The 16,995-nt window shown below is 53.2% G+C and overlaps 1 protein-coding gene across 1 annotated transcript; it reads right to left on the bottom strand.

The window, feature by feature from the left end:
- Window positions 1-501: 501 nt before the first annotated feature.
- LOC103190306 (advillin-like) lies at window positions 502-16,623 on the bottom strand (the record flags this gene model as incomplete). Its single annotated transcript, XM_042344304.1, has 10 exons — window positions 502-742; window positions 7,549-7,668; window positions 8,251-8,319; window positions 9,013-9,201; window positions 9,653-9,797; window positions 10,715-10,860; window positions 11,504-11,683; window positions 14,542-14,700; window positions 15,363-15,500; window positions 16,486-16,623. Coding segments are annotated over 10 exons (1,398 nt in total), but the record flags the coding sequence as incomplete, so codon positions are not given.
- Window positions 16,624-16,995: the final 372 nt, after the last annotated feature.

A 16,995-nucleotide genomic window follows, 5' to 3' on the forward strand; every position in this document is an offset into this window, starting at 1 on the left:
AATGCCTTTTTTTAAAAAAAAACAGAGTAAACTACAGGGGTTTTGGGGGGAACGAGGCAGGTAAACGGGGCCTGAGAGGATTGCTGTTACAAGACTTACACAGATGTCATGGGCCTGAATGGTTTTACGTCCTGTAAATTTCTATGCAATTGATGCATTTTTATATTTCCTTCCACAGGTGATATGGACGACAAAGTACACTTGTATAACTAGCACTTTTCACATCAGGAGCACGTCCCAAGGCAAGATGTATGCTCTGGTCAAAGCATTGGAACACACTGCCTGAAAGGCTGGTGGAAGCCGATTCTATAAGGGAGGAGTAGATAATGATTTTGAGAGGACAGGTTTGCAGGGCTATGGGGAGAGCGCGGGGGAGAGGGGTTGATCAGAGCTATGGGGAGAGGGTGGGAGAGTGGGGTTGAATTGGAAGCTCTTTTCAAAGAGCCGACACAGACACGATGGACCGAATGGCCTCCTTCTGTGCTGTGTAATTCTATGGTTCTATGAAGCCAGCATTTATCTCTTTTAGACCACAAGCTTTGATGCTGTTCAAAACAGGGAAGCAATTAGCAGGTTAACCAACTACCCTAAAGACTCTATTTTGCGTGTGTGTGTGTATAAAATCTTTTTAAAATAGGGCTTTGTCCTTCTTCATGGCGATTTGCTTCCAGTTGGGCAGAGCCTCAAACTCTTCCCGTGACATTCCAAACACAGCCTTGAAATCCTGCACCGACAGCGACTGCTGTTGGAGGAAGAGAGAATAATAATAATAATCCCTGCATTTGATATAGCGCTTTTCACGTCGGGAGGACGTCCCAAAGCGCTTCACAGAACACACTGTAAAGTGAATTGACTGTATATTTGTGGGCGAACGCGGCAGCCAATTGCGCACAGCAATGTCCCACAAACAGTCGTAGATTGAAAATGACCAATTTATTATTGTTTTTGGTTTTTGGAGGGAATATTATTAGGCTCTGTGTGGAGTAAGGAAACTTGCCCGAGGTGTCGCCCTCTGCCTGGAATTGAACTCAGGTCTCTCACTTGCAAAGCGAGAATGGTTATTGTGCTGCTTCAGAGATCGTCTGATCGTCTGCAGAGATGAGGGCGGAAGGAATTGCCCCACTTCAACCCTTTGACCCATCGGCTACAGGACTTTACGGAGCCTTGTAGCTCAGTGGTTAGAGCGCTTGCAAGCGAGAGGACCCAGGTTCGATTCCCAGGCAGGGCCAAACGTTGGGCAAATTTCCTTACTCCACACACCTCTGTTTACCGAGCAGTTAGTAGGAACCCGGTTGTAAGTCGAGTGGCAGATTGCTTTTCCCGGGGGTAATAATTCCTTAATAATAAAATTTTGGTCACTCAATCCACGACTGTTTGTGGGACGCTGCTGTGCGAAAATGGATTTTTGAATCGTCCTTCCGAAGTGATAAGACACTCTATGAAATCCAAGATTATTATTATTATTTTAATAATTATTATTATAATAATACTTGCATTTGATAGAGCACCTCATCATGTCTTTGAGACGTCTCAAAGCTCTTCACAGAATATACTGTAATGTGAATTGACTATATGTTTTGTGAGCGAAACGCCTCTATAACTGGCCTTGATGTCAGGCTGTTGAGGTGCTAACGGGACAACCAGCGGACCATCAAACTGCAAGGATTTTTATTATTATATCGTGTCTCGTCTTCACCCAATCCCCGTTCTATTGACTTCACATCGGGCGGTTTTGAGCCCAGTTTCCCTGCCCTGACACCTCCCTGGTAACTGAGCCAGCTGTATTATTATTTTTTTTAAGGGAGTATTAACCCTGGAAAAACGATCCACCAATCGACTAACAACCTGGCTTCTACTTACTGCCAGGTCAACGGAGGTGTGAGGTGTAAACGTTTTGTCCTGGGAATCGAACCCAGGACTCTTGCTTGCGAGGCGAGTGCTCTAACCACTAAACTACAGGACTCATTCCCTATAACGGAATTGTTCTCGTCGCTCTCCTGCACTCTGTCCGGATCCCACGTGTGTCACAGAGACCAAAAGAGTGCAGCCTCGAGTGACCACTGGAAGTAAATCCATTGGCGGATCGCTTTTCGGGGAGATAATAATCCCTCCCAAAAATAATCTGGTCACTCGATCCCTGACTGTTTATGGGATTACTGCTGTGCCCAATTAGCTGCCGCATTTCGCCCATAAAATACCCAGTCAATTCATTTTACTTTCTTCAGCTCAACGTGCGAAAAACCGAGGCCCTCCTGATTGGCTCACGTCAGCGCCTCCGCACCTCAGGCGCTGACAGCATCAGCATCCAAGGCCGCACTCTCCACCTCTCAAAGCCATCAGGAACCTCGGAGTTCTGTTCGACCCTGAGCTGTCCTTTCTCCCTCACATCCGCACCACAACTGGCACCGCCTTCCATCACCTCCGGAATATCGCCAGACTACGGCACTACCTCACCCCTCACGCGGCTGAAACCCTGGTTCACGCCTTTGTCACCTCAAGGCTGGACTATGGGAACTCTCTCCTCGTCGGCCTTCCCGGCCCTCCCTCCACACTGCAGGTCATTCAGAACTCTGCAGCTCGTGTACTGTCCCGCACCAGACACCGCGACCACATCACTCCCACCCTCACCCTCACCCTCGCCCTCGCCCTCACCCTCACCCTCACCCTCGCTCGCCTCCACTGCTCCCCATCCCCCAGAGGATTGATTTCAAGATCCTCATCCTCACCTACAAGGCCATTCACGGCCTCGCTCCCTCCTACCTCTCCAACCTACTATCCCCCTACCTACCTGCCCGTACCCTCCGTTCCTCTGGCTCCGGTCTGCTCCACGTCCCCCGCCCCAACCGCCCTACCATCGGTGGTCGGGCCTTCAGCCTCTCAGCCCCGAGGCTCTGGAACTCTATCCCAGTGCCTTCACCGCTTCCTCCCTTTCCTCCTTCAAGGCCGGTCTCAAAACCTTTCTCTTTGACCGTGCCTTCAGCTCCCCTCTCGACTCTCTTCCTCCTCCTCGCTCCCTCCCTTCCCTCCCCTCACCCTGACCATTTCCCCCCTGCTCGGGTCATGACCCAACTGTGCAGCGCCTTGGGACGTCCTCCTGACGTGAAAGGCGCTCTATAAATGGAATCTTGTTGTTGTTGTTGTTGTTGTACAGTGTTTCCTGTGAAGCGCTTTGAGCCGTCTTGACGATAAGGCATGATATCGAATGCAAGGATTATCATTAAGAGTCTATCAAATCTTTCCCCTTGAACTGCATTCCACCATAGACACCTTCATTATATTGTGGCCTCCCCAGCTCCTCCCTCCACAGGCTGCAGATCATCCAGAACTAACTGCAGCCCGTGTCCTCCCCCCACACCAGGTTTCATGACCCCATCACCTCCATCCTCGCCCGACTCCACTGGCTTCCCATCACACAGAGGATACAGTTCAAGGTCCTGGTCCTCACCTTTAAAACCCTCCATGGCCTCGCTCTCCTTACCTCTGTGATCTCCTAAACCCCTACCATCCTACTTGCTCCCTCCGCTCAGTGGGCTCCGGCCTGCTTCACATCACTTTTGGCGGGTCTTCCTTTACTCTGTCCCCACCCTCTGGAACTCCATCCCGCAGTCCCTCTGCCTCGCTCCCTCCCTCGCCACCTTCAAGACCCTCCTCTTTGACCGTGCTTTCGACTTCCCTGCTTTCCTCCCCCCTCCCCCACCCCAACCCTCAGCTTGGGCCCGAAACTCTGTCTCTCCAGCGCCTTGGGACGTCCTCCCAACGTGAAAGGCGCGATACACATGTAATTTTGTTGTTGTTTCTCGCCCTCCTTCCTGGTGTAGCCACACAACAACAACAACAACAACAAGATTCCATTTGTAAAGCGCCTTTCACGTCAGGAGGACGTCCCAAGGCGCTGCACAGTTGGGTCATGACCCGAGCAGGGGGGAAATGGTCAGGGGAGGGGAGGGAGAAAGGAGGGGGGAAATGGTCAGGGTGAGGGGAGGGAAGGGAGGGAGCGAGGAGGGGAAGAGAGTCGAGAGGGGAGCTGAAGGCTCGGTCAAAGAGAAAGGTTTTGAGACCGGCCTTGAAGGAGGAAAGGGAGGAAGCAAGGCGAAGGCACTGGGGGATGGAGTTCCAGAGCCTGGGGCTGAGAGGCTGAAGGCCCGACCACCGATGGTAGGGCGGTTGGGGCGGGGGACGTGGAGCAGACCGGAGCCAGAGGAACGGAGGGTACGGGCAGGTAGGGGGATAGTAGGTTGGAGAGGTAGGAGGGAGCAAGGCCGTGAATGGCCTTGTAGGTGAGGATGAGGATCTTGAAATCAATCCTCTGGGGGATGGGGAGCCAGTGGAGGCGAGCGAGGGTGGGAGTGATGTGGTCCCGAAGCCTGGTGCGGGACAGTACACGAGCTGCAGAGTTCTGAATGACCTGCAGCTTGTGGAGGGAGGTGGCGGGAAGGCCGGCGAGGAGAGAGTTCCCATAGTCCAGCCTTGAGGTGACAAAGGCGTGAACCAGGGTTTCAGCAGCGTGAGGGGTGAGGTAGTGCCGTAGTCTGGCGATGTTCCGGAGGTGATGGAAGGCGGTGCCAGTTGTGGTGCGGATGTGAGGGAGAAAGGACAGCTCAGGGTCGAACAAAACGCCGAGGTTCCTGACTGGCTTTGAGAGGTGGAGAGTGCAGCCTTGGATGCTGATGGTGTCAGCGCCTGAGGTGCGGAGGCGCTGACGTGAGCCAATCAGGAGGGCCTCGGTTTTTCGCACGTTGAGCTGAAGAAAGTTGTCTCTCGTCCAGGACTCGATGTCGGACAGGCAGCTGTCAGGACATCGGTGGTCGTGGAGTTGAGAGTAGAGGAGGAAAGGTAGAGTTGGGTGTCATCCGCATACATGTGGAAGTTAACCCATGTCTGCGGATGATGTCACCAAGGGGGAGCATATAGAGGGTGAAGAGGAGGGGACCGAGGACAGAGCCCTGAGGGACACCACATGAGACAGTGCGGGGGGTGGAGGAGAAGCCATTCGTCGAGACAAAGTGAAGACGGTGAGAAAGGTACGACCTAAACCATTCAAGGACAGTGCCTTGAAGGTTGAGGTGGGAGGACAAGCGGTGGAGTAGGATAGCGTGGTCGACCGTATCGAATGCTGCCGATAGGTCGAGGAGGACGAGGAGACAGAGGGAGCCCTGGTCACAGATGGTCAGGATATCATTGGTGACCTTGACCAGGGCAGTTTCTGTGCTATGGGCAGCACGGAAACCTGACTGAAGGGGTTCGAAAAGAGAATGGGTGGAAAGGAAAGAGCGCAGTTGGGAGGCGACAACTCTTTCCAAGACCTTGGAGAGAAAGGGGAGGTTGGAGATGGGCCGGTAGCTTGATAGCTGCGACGCATCAAGGGAGGGTTTTTTCAGGGTGGGCGTGATGATGGCAGTTTTTAATGGAATGGGGACAGAGCCAGAGGAGAGGGACAGGTTGATGATGTCAGTGATATGTGGGGCAAGAAAGTGGAGCTGGGAGATAAGGAGTGGAGTGGGGATGGGGTCAAGGGAGCAGGTGGTTGGTTTTAGGGATAGGATGAGTTCAGTGACAGAGGGTGGGGAAACGGGTACGAAGGTGTGTAGGGGAGGATGGGTAGGAGTCGGAGTGTGGGAGGGAAGGGGTGGGTGGTGGGTGGAAGTTGGAGGGGAAGTGACCGCGGAGCGGATTCCCTTGATCTTGGATTCAAGGAAATCCAGCATCTCCTCGCAGTGAAGGTTGGAGGAGATGACCTGCGCGGGGTGGCGGGGGGACGGAGGAGTCGGGATGTGGTGGAAAACAGTAGCCTGGGGTTGTTCTTCGCCTCCAGGATTATCCTGGAGTAGAAGGACGACTTGGCCGAGGCTAGAGTGGAGCGGTAAATTTTGAGGAGGTCCAGCCAGATTTGTCGGTGGACCGTTAGGCCAGATTTGACACAGGTGCGTTCAGCAGCCCGCACCTGGCTTTTCAGTGAGCGGAGGTGGGTGGTGTACCAGGGGGAGGAGCGGGAGTAGGAGACAGTGCGGGAAGTGATGGGGGCAAGAGTATCGAGTGTGGAGGAGAGGGTATTGTGGAGGAGGGAGAGAGGAGAAGAGGGGTCGGTGAGGGTTGAAGGCCAGAGGGAGAGGAGTTCAGAGGACTCCAAGGCATCGGTTAGGGATTGTGGGGGTAACTTCTTCCAAGGGCGGTAGAAGATGGTGGTGGGTCTGGTGGAGGTGGGGAGGGGGTGGAGGTGGTGAAGGAGATGAAGTAGTGGTCAGAGATGGCCTTGTCGGTAATAGTGACATCCGAGACACTGAGGCCCCGGGTGATCACCAAATCGAGTGGGTGGCCGTGACTGTGAGTGGGGGAGTTTATGTGTAAGGAGAGGTTGAGTGAGGAGAGCAGGGAAGAGAAGTCTGTGGAGATGGAGCAGGAGGGGGTGAAGTGTAGGTTAAAGTCGCCCAGGATGATGAGGCGATCGGAGCAGAGGCAAAGAGATGTGAGGAGTGTTGAAATGTCAGAGATGAAGGTGGGAGAGGTTTTAGGGGGCCGGTAGAGGAGGAGGATTTTAAGGGAGAGGAATGAGGGGTGGGAGAGGGTGAGGTGCTCAAAGGAGGGGAAAGAGCCAGAGGAGTAGGGGGATAGGGCAAGTGGTGTCCTTGAGATAAGGGCAACACCACCGCCACGGCGGTTGGGGCGGGGGATGTGGTGGGAGGTGTAGCCGGGTGGCGTGGCCTCCGTGAGGGGGAAGGTGTCGCCTGGGGTGAGCCAGGTTTCTGTTAAGGCCATGATATCAACGTTCTCATCAAGGATGAGATCGTTGATGACCAGGGCCTTGTTGCAGAGGGAGCGGACATTTTGCAGTCCGATGTGGAGGGAGCGGTTGACAGAAGGGTGTGTGGGAGGGGAGGGGGGTCCAGGTTGTGAGGCAGGGGTGGGGGGGATGGGATGAGGGAGGAGAGGTTGACTCCCCGGGTCTGTGTCCGGGGTGGGTGGCGAGTGTGGTGGGGAATGGGGCAGTCGGTGTGGCTGCTGCTGGACAGCCAACGCCGAGTGCCGCGGTGAGCCCGGCGGAGGATTCCCAGACTGGAGCAGAGGGAGGGGGTGGGGGGTCAAGTGGGGATAGAAGACGAGAGGGACGGAGAGAGAGGAGGAGAGAGCGGGAGAGATGCAGAGGGGGAGGGTTTGGGGGAGAGAGGAGGGGGGAGGGAGGGAGGGGGTGAGGGGGCTCGGGTCAAAGCGGCAGCCATAGTGCGCACGCGGGGACCGGGAGCGAGCGGTCAGGTGGATGGCATTATCCCGTAGATTGGGGCAGCGAACCCAACAGGACCATAGTGGGCTCTGATGTGAGCCCTGGGGGGGGGGGGGGCGCAGGGTTTTTTTTTTTTGTGCGCGCGCACTACCTGAAAACTAATCTATGACGTCGCAGTTCCCCCGCTCCGCCCCCCCCCCCCCCCCCCCCGGGGCTGAACTCGCTCCGGCGTCGAGTTTAAGTACCTGGGTCAGTAGGGCTCCTCCCCGCACTGTCCTGCCGCCGCTCACAGACCTTGAGAGTTTCGCTCGCAGAGAGAGATCAGCACTAACCTCTTTCCTGGCTCTGTTCACGCCCTGGGGCAGCTGGTACGGCTGTTTGTTGATCAGCATCGCGAGCGAGAAAGTCTGGCACAGGCTGAGCTCGATTTTAGAATTTCCCCTGTTCAGGTCCTAGAGCAACGAGATACCAGTGTGACATGAGCAACAACTTAAACCCTTCCACACACAAAACATCTGTCCAATGGTCTTCAGGCTCTCTGCCCCCAACCTCTAGAACGTCATCCCACAGACCCTCCGCCTCACCCCCTCCCTTGCCTCCTTCAAGACCCACCTGAAGACCCTCCTCTTTGACCGTGCCTTTGGTCACCCTCCTACCCCTACCCTCCCCGCCCTTGACAGTGGCAGAGCACCACACTGAGCTGGAGGGGGGAGGTGACCGTAGGCACTGGTCGAAAGGAAGGTCTTCAGGTGCGTGACCTGAAGGTGGGGAGGGAGGTGGCAAGATGAGTGTATACAGGAAGAGAGAACCAGAGTTTTGGGGCATAGTGGCTGAAAGTGCGGCCACCGATGGTGGAACCGAGGGCATGAGGGACGAGTAGAAGGTCCTTTCGTGCCACTGAGTGGGTTCTTACGCTATGTTAACCCTGGTTTCTCCCGCTTTCCCTCCATCTCCCTCGGGTGTCTGCCCACCTTCTGTGTGCAGAAGCCGTGAGCCAATGTGTGTGTCTGTGGCCTGAGTGGGTCAGTACTCACGGCTGTGATCTGGGTGATGATCGCAGTGTCTCTATGTTCATTCTTCAGCTGTTCGTACGGTTTCCCTCCCTGCGTAAAACAAAACACGGTTCGTGTCTGTCTACGGGTTTTATCGGCCGCCACATTTGCCTACAAATGCCTAACAACAACAATGCTATCCCGTGTGAAGAACTTTGTGAAGATCTTTCTGACACTTGCCTGTGATACAGTCAGTGAGTCAGTGACTACAGGGCATCAATGTAAGATAGTTAGCAAATAGGGACAAACAGGATGCAGGGATTATTATTAGATCGGTTTATAGAAAGGAGTCCTCTCCTCCAGGAGTGCGAGGAAATGACAGGTAAATAATAATAATCCTTGCATTTGATACAGCCCTTGTCATGTCGTTGACACGTCTCCAAGCGCTTCACAGAGTATACTGTGACATGAATTGACTGTGTATTTACTTTGTGGGCAAAATGCGGCAGCCAATCATGCACAGCAGTGCCCCCACAAACAGCCGTGGATTGAGTGACCCAAAATATTTTTTTGAAGCAATTATTACCCCCGGAAAAGTGATCCGCCAATCAATTAACAACCGGGTTCCTACTTACTGCCAGGTAAACAGAGGCACGTGTGTGGAGTAAGGAGGCTTGCCCAATGTTTCGTCCTGTCCGGGAATCGAACCTAGGTTTCTCGCTTGTGAGGCGAGGGCTCTAACCACTGAGCTCCAGGACTTAGGAATGTTGGCCGTGGCAGAGTTTGACCATCGCAGTTACTCACGCTCCATTTGCTGATGTCCCAAGCCACGAACCAGCCTGTGAATGTTGGAGGTTCAAAGCCCTGTTTGATGATGATTATGGGGGTGTCCACATCCCGACCACTGGGGTGTGTAATAAGGTATTTCTGGGCTGTGGACAGCGATTCTTGCCTCTCTGTCTTATTCGCATCTTTCCCGATCCACAAAAATATCTGGGTGGGGGGGGAGAAAAAAATCAACACCTTCTGCAAATGTAGACATCACAAGATCACAGGAAAAGGTTCTGACAAAGACTCAATCCACGACTGTTTGTGGTGCGCTGCTGATTGGTTGCTGTGTTTTGCCCACAAAAATATAATAATAATCCTTGCATTTGATACAGTGCTTTTCACGTTGGGGTAAAAGTGAGGGAGTGGGGCTAGTTGGTGTAAGAGTGGGCAAGTGGGACTAGTTGGGGTAAGAATGGGGGGAGCGGGGACCAGTTGGGGGAAGAATGGGGGGAGCGGGGACCAGTTGGGGTAAGAACGGGGGGAGCGGGGACCAGTTGGGGTAAGAACGGGGGGAGCGGGGACTAGTTGCTGGCTCTTTCAAAGAACCGGCACAGGCTCGATGGGCCGAATGGCCTCGTTTTGAGCTGTAAGCTCGTATGTTTCTATGATCTACCTGGTCCCAGGTGTCGAGGAGCATCACATCTCCCTCACTCAGGTCCTCCTGTGTGAAGCTGGTGACTTCGGTGACGATGAACCTGCCGGTGTTGGCCGAGCACTCGAACAGCCGAGGAGGGTAATCCGGGACCTCCTGCTGCAACCTGGAAAAGCGAGACACCGTCAGCCATGTGCACAGAACCGGACCAAATGATCGCAACACAACACACAATTACACCTACACAACAGCCCAAGCCACTGGGCAGTCAGGGACTTGGACCTAAGTTGCGGTAGGGTTGGGATCAGAAGGGGTGGAGGGCAGGGAGGGTGGGGGTAGGAGAGTGGGGGTAGGATGTTGACCGAAGGCGCGGGCGAAGAGGAGGGCCTTGAAGAAGGCGAGGGAGGGGGGAGAGAGAGAGAGACACAATTCTCTGAGCTAATTGGCAAAAGAATGAGAACGGGATTTTATTACGGAACTCACTGCCCGAAGCGATGGTGGAAGCAGAGAGCGCAGATACATTTCAGAGGAAGTCAGAGACACACACAGGACGAGGGAGAAAGGGAATGGGAGGGGAGAGAGGGAGGGAGTGTGAGGTGACTGGAGGAGTGTACAAACACCGGCACAGACTGGTTGGGCCAAGTGGCCGGTTTCTGTGCTGTAGAATCCCAAAATAAAGAGACATTGATCTGTCAGTATAAAATAATAATAATAATAATCCCCGCATTTGACACAGCGCCTTATCACGTCTTCGAGATGTCTCAAAGCGCTTCACAGAATATACTGTAAAGTGTAGTGACTGTATATTTTGTGGGCAAAACGCAGCAGCCAAGTGCATGGAGTAAGGAAACTTGCCTAAGGTTTTGCTTTGCCCGGCAAGCGAACCTGGGTCCTCTCGCTTGGGAGGCGAGGACTCTAACCACTGAGCTACGGGATTACCATAAAGTAGAGCGAGAGAGTGAGGAGGGAGAGAGAGAGAGAGAGCGAGAAGGGGGGAGAGAGAGAGAGAGCGAGGAGGGGTAGAGAGAGAGAATTGGGGAGGGGAGAGAAAGGTTGGGTGAGGAGTTTCTGGTTTGGAATTACTTTTTGTCACTGGCGTAGGGAGCTTTGCCGCCCAGAGCTTCCCAGAATTTTGCCGGTTCTTGTCCCTCGGCCACGATGATGGGTTCTCCTTCCGGGATGATTCCCGCAACTTCTTTCGCCATTTCCCGTTCATCCCCACTGGATCCCTGCGGGGGGTGGGGGTGGTGGGGAACAGAGGCAAACCCCAACCATACACATCAGTGATTAACAATCCTGGTATTCGATGATCATAAAAAATAATAATCCTCACATTTGCCACAGCGCCTGATCACGTCGTCGTCAAAGTGCTTCACAGGATACACTGTAAAGTGAAGTGACTGTGTATTTTGTGGGTGAACCGCGGTTTGCCGAGCGGAGGAGTGGGGTAGGAGGAGATCAGAGTGGTTAGGAAGCTAAGTCCACGTGCCCCCACTCTGCCCGCTCCACCATCGGAGGTTGAGCCTTTAGCCTGTCTGGAACTCCATCCCGCAGTCCCTCTACCTCGCTCTCGTCCTTGCCTCCTTCAAGGACCGTCTCAAGACCTTCCTCTTTGACCACACCTTTGGTCATCTTCCCACCCCCTCCTTCCCTGCCCTCCACCCTCTTGACTCTAGCCCGCAACCCATTTACAAACACTGGACTGTGCTCTGGCAATTGGGGCTTCCTCCCGATGTGAAAGGTGCTGTGTAAACACAATGTGTTGTTGTTGTTGTTGGGTGTGAAGGGATTTGTAGGTGACCTAGAAATGTATTTGCCGGGGGCCTGGCGAGGACTGGGGCCAGGGGTGCTTTTAGGGGTAGAATCCTGTACCTTCCCACACCACAGATAGCAGCTGCTCTCGGTCTTCAGGAGGAAGACATCGTTGGAGTTGAGGGACGAGCTGTAGGCTGCGACCTCGATGGCTTTGGTGTTGAACGTCTCTGAACCGTGAACCTGAACCAGCCTCACTGGGGGCTCGGGCTGAGTGCTCCCCCTCCTTGACGAGCCGCCCTGACCATGCGAAACACACGTTAAGAACATGAAGTAAGAACTTAAGAAAATGTTGGACCAAAAAAAAGACAGAGGTCCATCCAGTTCGCTTTCCATTCACAACCCCCAACCCCCCACCCCTTCCCCTTCTCCTCCCCCAGGGGTGGAATCTTGGGTCAAAAGATTCGGGGGAGTCAGTTATGGTTGCGCTTTCAGCCGTTGCACCCCAAACCTCTGGAACGCTCTCCCTCAATCCCTCCGCCTTGGCCCTCGCTGCTCTTTTTCAAATCCCGCCTGAAAACCTTCCTCTTAACTCGTGCTTATGGACACCTCTCCCCCCCCCCCCCCCCCACCCCGACCCCAGGACCGGCCCCGGCTCAGTCAGGCTCCACCACTGTTGAGCTCTGAGACTCTACCCTGGGTGGAGGGCGCTATATAAGTGCAAGTTGTGGTTGTTGTGTTGTAGTTATTGTTGTTGTTGTTGGCATTGTTGTTGGCATTGTTGTGGTTGTTGTGGTTATTGTTGTGGATGTTGTTGTTATTGTTGTGGCTGTTGTTGTTGTTGTGGCTGTTGAAGACACAAGTCTGCCAACAATAGAGATGCACCAAAGGGATAAGGACACGGAGCAACTTAGGGAAATTTTCATCAGTAGAGAATTGGTGCCGGGAAACCGTTAGCATTAAAAAGTGACAAATCCCCGGTCCGGATGGTTTGCATCCCAGGGTTTTAAAAGAGGAGCTTATGAGTTAGTGGAGGCCTTGTGTCTGATCTTCCAAAATTCCTTGGATTCTGGAACAGTGCCCATGGATTGGAAGATCGCAAATGTCACACCACTATTTAAAAAAGATGGAAAGGAAAAGATGGGGAACTATAGGCAGTTAGTCTCACATCAGTGATGGGAAAAATTTAGAATCGTTGATTAAGTGGAGTCCTGTAGCTCAGTGGTTAGAGCACTCGCTTTGCAAGTGAGAGACCCGAGTTCAATTCCAGGCAGAGGGCGAAACCTTGGGCAAGTTTGCTTACTCCACACAGAGCCTAATAATAATCCCTCCAAAACAAAACAATAATAAATTGGTCATTTTCAATCTACGACTGTTTGTGGGACATTGCTGTGCGCAATTGGCTGCCGCGTTCGCCCACAAATATACAGTCAATTCACTTTATAGTGTGTTCTGTGAAGCGCTTTGGGACGTCCTCCCGACGTGAAAAGCGCTATATCAAATGCAAGGATTATTATTATTATTAAGAATGTGGTAATGCGGTATTTAGGGCACAATATAATTAGGCCCAAGTCAACACGGCTTTACAAAAGGGAAGTCACGTTTGACAAATCTCATAAGAGATTTTTGAGGATATTTCCAGTAAACTCGATAAGCGTGAATCAGTGGATGTGGTCTATTTGGACTTCCAGAAGGCATTCGATAAGGTGCCGCATAAAAGGTTAGTCCAAAAGATAAGGGCCCATGGAATTGGGGGGAGCATATTAACGTGGGGAATGGTTAACGGGTAGGAAACAAAGAGTAGGGATAAACGGGTCCTTTCCGGATTGGCGGGATGTGACTAGTGGAGTGCCACAAGGACCAGTCCTTGGGCCTCAGCTATTTACCATCTACATCAACGATGTAGATGAGGACATCGAAGTTAATATATCTAAATTCGCAGATGACACAAAACTAGGAGGAAGTGTCAACACAGAGGACGACATTAAAAAATGCAGCGAGACGTAGATAGGTTAGGTGTTGGGCAGGTAGGTGGCAGATGAAGTATAATGTAGGGAAGTGCGAAGTCATCCACCGGAGCAAAAACAGTAGAGCGGGTTATTTTTTAGAAGGGGAGAGATTGGAATGTGTTAGCGTCCAGAGGGACTTGGGTGTCCTTGTACACCAATCACAGAAAGTTAGTCTGCAGGTGCAGCAGCAATTAGGAAGGCGAACGGTATGTTAGCATTCATTATGAAAGGATTAGAGTATAAGAGTAGGGAAGTCTTGCTGCAACTGTATAGGGCCCTGGTGAGACCACACCTGGAATACTGTGTGCAGTTTTGGTCTCCTTATTTAAGGAAGGATGTACTTGCCTTGGAGGGGGTGCAGCGTAGATTTACTAGGTTAGTGACCAGGGATGAAGGGGTGAGTTACGAGGATAGGCTGACCAAGTTGGGCGTATATTCTCTAGAATACAGAAGAATTAGAGGGGATCTTATAGAAACCTATAAGATCATCAAAGGGCAATGATAGAGTAGATAGTGGGAGATGAGGGGTAACTAAAACCAGGGGTCACAACCTTAAAATTAGAGGCAGCCCTTTCGCACTGAGTTGAGGAAGAACTTCCTCACTCAAACGGCGGTGAATGTATGGAACTCACTACCCCAAAGGGCTGTTGACGCTCAGTCCTTGAACATATTCAAGACTGAGAGAGATAGATTTCTTATTGCAAAAGGGATTAAGGGATATGGGGATAAGGCAGCGTCAGGTTATTAGCTGGAGTTAGATGAGAAGATCAGCCATGATTGAATGGCGGGGCAGGCTCGAAGGACTGAATGACCTACTCCTGCTCCTACATGTTATGTTATGTTGTGGTGTTGTTGTTGTTGTGTTGGTGGTGGTGTTGTGGTTGGTGTTGTGGTGATGGTGTTGTTGTTGTTGTGTGGTGATGGTGTTGTTGTGGTGATAGTGTTGTTGTTGTTGTGGTGGTGGTGTTATGGTGGTGGTTGGGGGTGTTGTGGTGGTGGTGTTGTTGTTGTTGTGGTGGTGGTAGTGTTGTTGTTGTTGTGGTGGTGGTTGGTGGTGTTGTTGTTGTTGTGGTGATGATGGTGTTGTTGTTGTGGTGTTGTTGTTGTTGTGGTGGTGTAACTTCCCGCACATAGTGTCAGTCACTTTACCTCGAAGATGATTATCTTCCCCTTGAAGATGGCCATGAAGTGCTTCGGTTCTCGGCCCATAGTGACCCTGACCTGCACCGGCTCCCCCCGGTGCTCCCCGTCCACCCTCACCGCCTGCAACGCTGAGGCCGTCACCTCGTCTTGGGTGGCGTGCCGGCCCTGGGGGGGAGGGAAGGGGGGAAGGGGGCGTGGAGAGGGGGGAAGAGGGGGGGGAAAGGGGGAGGAAAGAAGCGGGGAAGAGGGGGAAAGAAGGGGGAGGGGGGAAGGAGGGAGAAAGAAAACCGAGCTTCTCAATACAATCCACCCCATGATTCCAAGCTGATTGCCCCGTTTCTCCCACAAAACACACAGTCACTACACTCCACAGTAAAAAGGAAACCCCGTGAAATGCTTTGGGTCTCACCCCCGCCCCCGTGTGAAAACCCCACAAAACTGCGAGGATAATAATAATCATAATCATAATAATAATAATGCCATTTGATACATCACACCATTGAGTTGCTTCATGGGATATATTGTAAAGTGTAGTGACCGTATTTTTTGGGTGAAACGCGGCAGCCAATTGCACAAAGCAGCGTCCCCACAAACAGCCGTGGACTGAGGGGGGTGTGTGTGTGGGGGGGGGGGGGGGTGGGGTGCGGAGTGGGGTGCGGAGTGGGGGGTAAGGAACCTTGCCCAAGGTTTCGCCCTGAACTGACCCGGCCGGGAATCGAACCCGGGTCCTCTGGCTTACGAGGCGAAGGGTCTAACCCCTGAGCTACAGGGTCTCCACCACACAGGGGTGGCTTGGCTCCCAGGTGCCCCACACGCCACACACCCACCTGCCAGATGTACAGGATGAAGCGCTCCCTCCTGTTGACCAGGTACGTGTACAGGACCAGGTAACAGTCGCCTCCGTAGAAAAAGCCGCACTTCTCGGGCTCCACCGGCGTCAGCTCCAGGTTCTCAATCCTCCAAACCTGAGAGAGAAAGTCCACCGTAACCCCCACAATCCCAGAACATCACAGCACAGCACAGCAGGAGGCCATTCGGGCCTGTGCCGCCTGGTGATCAACAGCCACCAACTGGCCCCACTCCCTGCTCTCACCCCAACTAGTCCCACTCCCCCGCTCTCACCCCAACTAGTCCCACTCCCCCGCTCTCACCCCAACTAGTCCCACTCCCCCGCTCTCACCCCAACTAGTCCCACTCCCCCGCTCTCACCCCAACTAGTCCCACTCCCCCGCTCTCACCCAACTAGTCCCACTCCCCCTCTCACTAGTCCCACTCCCCCGCTCTCACCCCAACTAGTCCCACTCCCCCGCTCTCACCCCAACCAGTCCCATTCATTTGCTCTTGAAAGAATCAGCACTTTCTCCCACGCTCTCTCTCTCTCCTCTCTCTCTCCCTCCCTGGGGCTCCTGTTCCTTACGTTTGCTGCTCACTCACTCACTGGTGTAGTGTTACCCCAGGTTTGTTCTGAATTTACCCCCTCCCCCCCTTCGATCTCAGGCCGTGTCGTCTGGTTTTAGTGTCAGGGAAATGAAACAAAATTGGAGAATTTGGCACATTTCGTAATGGAGTACGATGGCATAATTAGCACATGGAATCTGTGGTGAAATCTTACCACTCACTCACACTCACTCACACTCACACACTCGCTCACACACTCACACACTAACACGCTCATTCACACACACTCACATACACTCACACTCACACTCGCTCACACTCACTCACACACACTCACTCACACACCCACTCACTCTCACACACTCACTCACACACTCACACTCACTCACACACACTGTCGTGTAGACACAATCAGACACTTGGACTGAATGCAACAAAATGTTTCTGATTAAGATACCGGTTCCACGTGTTTCGGTTGTGTTGTCGGTCGGTGGACGTTGAGGGCAATAAAAACCACAATGACTTTGTGGATCTCCTGATGATGGACTGTACCTCAGTTTGGCCACTGCCGTCATCCACCATCCTGTCCTGAGCTGCCATCGCTGGCACTGCGTGCATCAGGGTGGCATCAAACTTCTGCTGAGCAACTTTAGCTGGAAGTGAGAGAGAGAGTGAGAGTGAGAGATAGAGAGAGACAGAGAGAGAGAGCAAGAGAGAGAGACAGAGAGGGAGAGACAGAGCGAGAGAGACAGAGAGATAGAGAGAGAGAGAGACAGAGAGGGAGAGACAGAGAGAGAGAGACAGAGCGAGAGAGACACAGAGATAGAGAGAGAGAGAGACAGAGCGGGTGGGGGTAGGAGGGCAGGGAGGGTGGGGGTAGGAGGGCAGGGAGGGTGGGGGTAGGAGGGCGGGGAGGGTGGGGGTAGGAGGGCAGGGAGGGTGGGGGTAGGAGGGCGGGGAGGGGGGGGTGGGGAGGGCGGGAGGGGGGGGTAGGAGGGCGGGGAGGGTGGGGGTAGGAGGGGTGGGAGGGCGGGGGAGGGAGGGGGGGGTAGGAGGGTGGGG

This window comes from Callorhinchus milii, unplaced genomic scaffold (genome assembly GCF_018977255.1).
Source record: "Callorhinchus milii isolate IMCB2004 unplaced genomic scaffold, IMCB_Cmil_1.0 Scaffold27, whole genome shotgun sequence".
NCBI lineage: Eukaryota > Metazoa > Chordata > Chondrichthyes > Chimaeriformes > Callorhinchidae > Callorhinchus > Callorhinchus milii.